General features: G+C 44.9%; 1 protein-coding gene across 2 annotated transcripts; it reads right to left on the bottom strand.

Moving 5' to 3' along the window:
* Positions 1–2,032: 2,032 nt before the first annotated feature.
* LOC101771215 (S-norcoclaurine synthase 1) lies at positions 2,033–4,765 on the bottom strand. 2 transcript variants are annotated; one of them, XM_004964581.2, is made up of 5 exons: positions 4,573–4,765; positions 3,760–4,133; positions 3,227–3,474; positions 2,796–3,120; positions 2,033–2,642 (listed from the first exon to the last, which is right to left on the bottom strand). In XM_004964581.2, the coding sequence occupies exons 2-5, from the start codon at positions 4,012–4,014 to the stop codon at positions 2,397–2,399; spliced, it is 1,074 nt and encodes a 357-aa protein (XP_004964638.1). In that variant the 5' UTR covers positions 4,015–4,133; positions 4,573–4,765; the 3' UTR covers positions 2,033–2,396. The 2 variants fall into 2 exon arrangements, with proteins under 2 accessions (XP_004964638.1, XP_022681775.1); XM_022826040.1 differs by having other exon boundaries at positions 2,302–2,642; positions 3,760–4,407; positions 4,573–4,763.
* Between the last annotated feature and the right edge of the window lie 3,800 nt (positions 4,766–8,565).

Raw genomic sequence — 8,565 nt, 5'->3', positions numbered from 1 at the left:
GATGAATTTTTCTATAAGATTGGCTTTTTCCAGTGTAGTACTATCTGGACTGTTCAGTTATCTAGTGTGTGAACTTGTGAGTTAAATTGCTATCAGTTTTTCAGTTTATGAACTTGTAAGTTAAAGTGCTATCTCGATGAGAAAAATGCTATCTGGACTTGTAAGTTTTCCAGTGTATGAACTTGTAAGTTAATTGCTATCTGGACTGTTCAGTTTTTCGTCAACCATATGTAATCTGGAAGCATCAATTTGTGTTTGTCTAGTGTGAACAGATGGCCGTTTTCATGTTCAGTTGTGCATGTCAGTTTCAGCATGTGCCTGTTCAGTTTGTGCGTGCACCAGTTCATCTGTGTGTGTGCCTGTTCAGCTATGCGTGTGACTGTTCAGTTTGTGCGTGTGACTGTTGAGTCTGTGCCTCTTTGCTTTCCTGATTGGTGTATAAAATGTTTGCAAGTGGTAGAGACTTTTTCCATTCCATTTTCATCCGGCATAGTATACTCTTTCCTATGGACTCTCCTTCGCCACCAGATGATCAAAATTATCTTGAGGAAGCCGAGGATTTTGATCCTACAGAGGTGTTCACTGTAGAAGATTTGCTAGCAGAGGATGAAATCTTGGAAGAATTTATATGCAAGATTGGAGATCAATTGATGGCCGGTACTGTTGAAGAATCATCTGAAACTCGCCACCGTCGACGACAGATTGGACCAAGGAGGTACATACCAAGGAGTCGTGAGAAAGGTCATGATGATCTCGTCACTAATTATTTTTCCGCAAATCCTATATACACCGATGAAATGTTCCGTAGGAGATTTCGCATGAATAAACCCTTGTTTCTTCGCATCGTACATACTTTAAGTGAGAGGTTTCCTTATTTTACACAAAGGCCGGATGCAACTGGTAGAGAAGGGTTGTCATCACTTCAAAAGTGTACATCGGCTATTCGGATGCTAGCATACGGTACACCGGCAGATGCACTTGATGAGGTGCTCAAGATTGCAGCAAGCACTTCATTGGATATTTTAGGAAAATTTGCTATTGGAATTATTGAATGTTTTGGTAATGAATACTTGCGCCCTCCTACTACCGATGAACTAGAAAAAATTTTACAAGTCAATGAGGCTCGAGGTTTTCCTGGAATGTTGGGAAGCATTGATTGTATGCACTGGGCATGGAAGAATTGTCCAAAAGGATGGGCTGGTATGTTCACACGTGGTGATAAGGGTGTTCCAACTATGATCCTCGAAGCAGTGGCCTCTCATGATCTCCATATATGGCATGCCTTCTTTGGTACCGCCGGATCTCAGAACGATCTCAATGTTCTAAACAAATCACCTCTGTTCATCGATGTCATAAAAGGTGAAGCTCCTAAGGTACATTACATTGTAAATGGAAATCAGTATGAAATGGGCTACTACCTCGGTGATAGAATATATCCAGAATGGGCGGTGATCGTGAAGACAATATCGTCTCCTCAGACGGATAAAGACAAACTATATGCAAAGATGCAAGAAGGAGCAAGAAAGGATGTCGAGTGCGCATTTGGCGTTTTGCAGTCCCGCTTTGATATTGTTCGTCGACCGGCAAGGCTATGGAAGCAGATGAACGTTATCAACATAATGCAAGCTTGTGTTATCCTTCACAATATGATTGTGGAAGATGAGAAGGAATTGGTTAGAGTTCCTTTGGATGTTAATGAGAATGCGAGTGCGACGATAGTGCTCCCGCCTGAAGTTCGCACTAGCAACGACCCTAATCCATGCTTTACAGAGGTGCTTCGGAGGAATTCCGCTATCCAAGCTCGGCCCACGCATAGGCAACTCAAGAAAGATCTAGTCGAGCACATATGGCAGCGCTATGGAAATAGAGAAAATTAGAAAAAAAAATGTTGCAATCATATTATATTATATTTGTTTTATGAGAACATGCTATATGCCATTATATATAAATATCATTTGCATTTATGGGTATAAAAAATATTGTAATCATGTTCATGTTACATTTGTTTGTTTCTTATCAAACAACATCACAATGGTCTACTAAAATGATATGCACGATTGATCATGGCTAAATCCGAGCATTAAAACACTTGCAGACAACTAAACAGACAGCCTCTGTCTGTGGGTTGTACGTAGTGTCTGTTTACCCGTCTGTATTGTTGATCCCAATAACATACAGATAGGAGGCTGTCTCACTGTTGTACATGCCCTTATGTGCAAGATAAAACCCAAACTCTTAATAACAAAAGAAGTTCGGGGGATACAATGCAAGTACCCAAGAAGATCAGGCTGAAAGCAGACAGCACAGAGCAACATAAAACACCAGAAAAGACCTCATGCAGGCTAGACATATATATACTGATCAAGCATTATCCATCTCCGCTGCTTCATAGCCAATTATGAATTCTTCAAGCTCTCGACGTGACCCCTCCCACCGAGTTTTGCCGCGAAGAAGCCCTTCACAAACTCCATGTAGCTCATTGATTTATACCGCGCCTCACCGTCGTTTTTCACTAGCTCCGGCAGAGGGCCCACCGTCGCATCTCGGCATACCGCGTGGAACACTGCTGCTGAGATGCGGTCCCTGGTTGGGTGCACCATGGCCCTGTGCTCAATGCTTTTGTATCTACCATTGCTTAGAATCTGCAAGTGATCAACAGAGAATCATGACTTCATGAGTAAACAAACACTTAACATTCAGCATCATTAAACAGTTTACTAGCATCGATGGAACACACACTGAACAACTTCAATGCTCACACAACCAGGATGCAGATACTAGGCATATATGCTTACCTCAAGTGTGTCTCCGACGTTGATGATGAACGCACCATCAAGGGCGTTTACTGCGACCCACTTGCCATCCTTTCGGATCTGCAGCCCTTGAACATCATTTGCTTGGAGTAGTAGCGTCAGTCCCATTCTATCAGTGTGCGGTGACAGGCCTACCACCTTGTCAGCCTGCCTGCATGGAGGGTAGTAGGTCATACGCATTCTTTGAGGCTGGCCTCTGAATATCTCCAGGAAAGACTCTGGCTCAACACCCATGTCCATGGCCAGGAACTTCAACAAGCAAGATACTAGCTTTGCTGCCTCGGAAGAGTACCTATCTATGGAGTTCCTGTCATGAATTATCATGCAAGGATGCAGTTAAAAAGACATAATGACGTGTAGTATTTAAAAAAGCCTCATGAAGTAAAATAGTAGTTTTGTGAGTTCATGCAAACCTAAAAGATGGAGGGTGACTTGGCCAGAACTTCATGTCCCTTGAATCTACTGGACGGAGCACGAGACAGAACAAGTCTGCCCAGTCTAGTTTTTGGTTCTCGGAAACAACAAAGTGCTGGCCATATCCTTGAAGATTGCCTGGTATCATCGAGTACACCTTCTTTGCTTCTAGCGGTTGTTTGAAGAATTCAGTCATATCGTTCCTGAAGTTGCTGATCACTTCATTTGGTAGACCATGGTTAATGACCTGTGGTTTCAACATGTGCAGACCAAAAGTTTTTTTTTACCTTCTTTCCATGTGCAAGTTTTTGCGTGTTTGCACAAAAATGTTGAGATGAAAACTAGCTATTCACCACTAACTTATAGTTATCAATATTGATATTTTGTGAGATTAAACCGACTCCAAGAAGCAGTAGCAAACTCAACAGCTTGAACATAGCTCTGATCTTTAGTGTGCAGCTACAGGATTTCTAGTATGGATTTCCATATGTTTAATTTACTTTGTAAATAAAAAGCAAGAGCTTCACCTTACCTGAAAGAAGCCCCACTGCTTACAGGCAGATCCAAGCTTCGCACACTCCTCTTTGGATGACTGTGGATCCAGCAACTTGTTGACATCGATGATTGGAATTGCAGAAGAGGTACCGTGATCAACGATAACCTCCTCAGCGGCCTCGTCCACCCTGATGTATCTTTCAGGGATTTGATCATCTGATCTGTTGTAAGTTTGTGCAAGTGCCTGCACGTTTGGCACTGGTAGAGATCCTCCGGCTTCCGCGTGCGCCATTGCTATCTCCTCACTCTTGCAGGTGAAGGTGACAACCTTAACCTCATTTAGGAGTGCTGGCCAATATCAGAACGGCATCACTGGCCAATGAAATATTCTCACAAGAAAAGTACCATAACCTGCACGAATTTGTTCACGAACCATTGATGTTATAATGGTTAAAAAAAATCACCGACCTACAGTACCCAGCAATGCAAGATAACTTGCATTTTCCTTTCTTTTTTTAGAACAGATGCAAGAAGATGTTTAGTCATAACATTTGTCTTTCTTCCTTAGAAAAATGTTCACAATATCATTATTAGCTATATATGCAGGCACACTTTAAAAGTATTCGAGGTATGAAACACTGTCAGATTGCTCATGGTGTATCCGGGACTCGAGATGGCGGTGCACCTACAAGACCAAATCCCATTTCAATATGACTTGATTATATGACCTGACATCGACTTGGAAGATACTATTACTTCCGTCCATATAAAACATCTAGAAAATCCATAACCATAACCCAAACAATTTTGGATTACAATCAGGGGAGTATGATTGGGGGTGTGCTTTAACCTTGTCTAATTGATGCAGAGGGGCTCCGGGAGAGCTCGCCGGAGTGGAAGAAGAACGGGCTGCCGGCGAAGGAGGGAGAAGGATCAGCGGCAGGGAGTGCGCGAGCGCGACGACGGCCGACGGCGCCGCTGCTAGCCTATCGCCTTATCGGTGAGCGGGTGGACAGGAAAAGGTTTCGGCCCGAGCGAGTGGGCTGGCCCGCCTGGCCTGCTTTTGGTTTTTGACTTTTTGTCACACACACACAACATACGCTGCTGACACGACAAGTGCACCGATCCATGACACGTCGCACCACACAGGCCACAGCCTGCCCACGCAGGCCAAGTTTTGTTTCAAACTTGGGCCATGAGTGACGTACGGGCCGAAAGAGTCTGCGCGTGGCTAGGCCCAACGCGAGGGGGGAGATTTCGGTTGTGACATGAGCAAAACAGGAGACTTTTGGAGCCCACGCGAGTCCTTCCGTTTTCATTCTGGCCCATCTCTTCTTTTCTGGACCAGTTCGTCGTTGTCTTCTCCAGAACCCTAAGCGTGTTTTTTTTATAAAAAAACGGAATTCATAAACCCTCTCGAGTAAATTATGCTTTTCTCTCCGCCAGTCAAAATGCTTACCTAAGCATTTGTTCTGAAAATTTTACAACAAACAATTTCGATCAATTCTTTTTCTGCATATGACGTAATTTAGATTCTTTTGTAGCTTGGTTCCGTTTCTGAATTTTTTGAACTGATTGAGGGTATTGCGCCTTGTCTGATTGTATACATCAGTTCTTTGAAGGATTCCTTTTATTGTTTCTGTCTTTTGCTTTTCTTGGAACTGAGTGTTGCCCTTTGTTATGAGGCAGATATGTTCACCTGTGATGAACTTTTGAATGTGACTATTTGTTCTTGAATCATGTTCCATGTCCGAGAAAGTTCATAAATTCTTGTTAACTGATTTTTGGTTCTCCAAATTTTAGGTTCTTGTGCCAACTCGATCACTTTCATAATTTGCCGATATCAGGTAAATATGTTCAAGCATTTCCCCCTCATTTTACAAGTGCCAATGATTTTGTTATCCCTCGATTTTTATTTTTTATTTTTTTGCTATGAAGAACATCAGTTCCACGATGTTTGACCTTTTTTTTCTCCATCATTTATTAGTTCATTGTTATATCAGGTAAATATTTTCAATCATTTTTGTTCAGGCCATGCTCGTCGAGCAGTTCCACTCCAAGTCCAAGCATTGCATATTTGCATCCTTTAATTACCTCCACTACCACAGCGGCGCGCCACTGCCACCAATGGCTGCACTCCTCAAGAGAGGACGTCCCTTTCACTCTAACCGGAGTCAAGAACAAGAGTTAGGAAGCAGAGGCTTTGTTTTTTCTTTTTTCTTTTTTCTTTTGGTGAACAAGTTTCCCTCCCCTCATGCATATATACAACCCAACAAGAAAGGGGAAGAGGAAAAAAAATCACCTATCTGCAGCAAGGGAAAAAATGCCCATGCATTGGAATTCGAAAAAAACACAAATTTGATCAAACGTTTTGATCAGAGTTCGGACGGAAATACCAAATTTCATGTGTGTGTGGCTGGCTTGATGCGTCTTTAGGGAGCGAGAGTTTACGTGATAATATTTTTTGTTGTTCAGTAATAAGTACTGTTATTTGTCCACATATGTAAGGTCATTATGACGTCAATCTTGTAGTTGCATCGACCACAGAGATGTCTTATTGGCTCTAGCCGGCGCGTTGTACAGCTCAAAAGAAAAATCTGATCGCCGGCCGTCTTGTCGAAAACTTGGTCTCTCGTCCCAACAGACTGAGAAGCATTGGCGTTGTTGGGTGCAGGAAGGACGGCACAAGCTGCCACGCTGATGTTTTCAGAAGAGTGCCGAGCTAGTTCTTCGGGCATATATGGCCCTCTTGGTCACGTTTTGAGCTATCTTCCTCTCTTCGGAGTGTTGAGCTTGTTTTGACTAAACATTTGTCATATTGCTAATGTTTTTGGGATGTGCTTTAGCTTTGTTACTTTAATATATACAAGAAGGTCGGAAATGATACGTATAAGAGGCAAGTTTCACAGGAAGGTTTGCTTCTTCCTCATCCTTCATCTCTACCTCTTCTTTCTCCTTTTCTTCTTCTTTTCCTCTCTTCTCCCCATCTTCCTTTCTTTGATTTTAATGGAGCTTTTGGGTAGTTGGGGGCCCCCCAGCCCCATGTAGATCTGCCCCTGCAAAGAGCAAAAAATAAGTGCGGGACCCGAGATGGAGGCCAGGCTACAGAAATGCACGGCCAGTCGGGCTGGCTGTAGCACGCTGACGACGAAAGATGTACGCCGTGGGCGACGATCGACCACCACCCGAACTGCCTCGCCACCGGGAAGGAGCACGGAATGGGATGACGGCACGTCGATATGCAGGCTTGCATGTATAGTTGGGAGTCTTGCATGAAGGTGTGTCAATTACTAGCATCTTGTTTAGGCTAGTTGCATGCAGAGCAGCTGGCACGTGATGGCTTATGTGTGTACAATAAGTGGATGAACGAAGTAGCTCGTTGAGCACGTCGTTGCAGCGTCGTAGCTCGTGGTTCAACCAGCGCAGTAGGAGTACACGTGGCACGACGCGACCAACGTGCGCTCGATCGTCGGGGGAGTTGCGCTCCTCCCGTGTCACGAGCACCTTGTAGAGTCTGCTCGACCAGTGTCAGGGGTCATCACCCAAAATCGCGGAACAGGGTCGATGCGGATCGATCTCTGGTACGGTAGTTCTACGTCTTCGATCCAGCGTTCCAGGGAGGTATACCTCTCGTACCAGCAACGTGGAATGCGTCGATTCACGTTCCGCGTACCCGTTCCTCGACCCTTTTGAACCAGGAACATTGTGATACTGGAGACGACCAACCCGCCCGTCATTGTTCGATCGCCAGAACATGATGATGTGAGATATGAAGTAAAGAGAGGAACCCTTTCACGCACCACGCCGACAGAATGTTGCTGTGTAATGATGCCCGCGATGTGATCTACTACCATCTGCACCTGCCCTTTGGGGATCCGAAAGGAACTGTGCTGCGCGGGGAGCATGGGCTGGTGGGTTGGTTGCTGTAGATAAACCTCACATGGCAGCAATGGGTCTCACAAATTGCTGTCTATTCTTAGTGCTTTCCCTTTTGCTTATTCTGTCTAAAGAATTGGTGCCTTGATACGATTTTGTTTGCTGTTTGTTGGAACTTTTAAAAAGAAAACTTATGATGCTAATCATTGCCTAAGACGTTTCGGTCGTGTCCTCTTCCGCGCTCCCTGCTCCTATACCAATAACTCAATGAGTGTGGTTCCAACTACTAGAGCAACTTCCCCGGCGCGCACAGCCCGCCGTTTCGGTCGTGTCCTCTTCCGCGCTCCCTGCTCCTATACCAATAACTCAATGAGTGTTTTTTTAATGAACCCGTACAAGATACTGTGTGTTTCATTAATATAATAGAAAGATACAAAACTACAGTTCTGAGAGGTTATAGGCAGGAAAATAAAAAGAAAAAAAAATCAAAAAGAGTCGTCCGATTGGATTGGAACGTCAATGCAGGTAACTACACAACTCAAACCGCCACACCCGACCAGTTGGATTGGCACTTCAACGCGGCCTCACCACTCCACTCGCCACGGCAGCAAAACCGGAGTCTTTATCACGGCACCCACCAAACATTCGTGCACCCACCAATATTCACCCTTATGTAGTCGCCAAAACCTCCATGCGTGACCCTGCGCCGACAGGGAACCTGATGGAAGCGGGCTGCACCACACCGAGAAGGCCACCGCCATGCGGGACCCTCTGCCGAAGTGCCGCTCCAAACACCACACTCCACCTGACAGAGTGATACCACCAAATCCGGACCTCTCGCAGGCTGCCTCACAGTCGCCACCACAATAACACAACGCGCGGGGGCCTCGCCACATCCGTCGTTGGACTGCACCTCACTCTCGTCGCCTCGAAGAAAACACCGCATACGGGGGCCTCGCCACGCCCA

This window comes from Setaria italica, chromosome IV (assembly GCF_000263155.2).
Source record: "Setaria italica strain Yugu1 chromosome IV, Setaria_italica_v2.0, whole genome shotgun sequence".
NCBI classification, from domain to species: Eukaryota; Viridiplantae; Streptophyta; class Magnoliopsida; order Poales; family Poaceae; genus Setaria; species Setaria italica.
The sequence above is the reverse complement of the archived record's forward strand: the minus strand, read 5'-3'. Positions and strand labels throughout refer to the sequence as shown.

What these genes read in the sequence shown, in the direction of transcription:
- LOC101771215 (XM_004964581.2), bottom strand. Translation starts at nt 4,014, where the DNA reads ATGGCGCACGCGGAAGCCGGAGGATCTCTACCAGTGCCAAACGTGCAG. An exon ending in AGCAGTGGGGCTTCTTTCAG is followed by an intron (nt 3,475 to 3,759) that starts GTAAGGTGAAGC and finishes TTGAAACCACAG; the next exon opens with GTCATTAACCATGGTCTACC. An exon ending in ACGTCGGAGACACACTTGAG is followed by an intron (nt 2,643 to 2,795) that starts GTAAGCATATAT and finishes GATCACTTGCAG; the next exon opens with ATTCTAAGCAATGGTAGATA.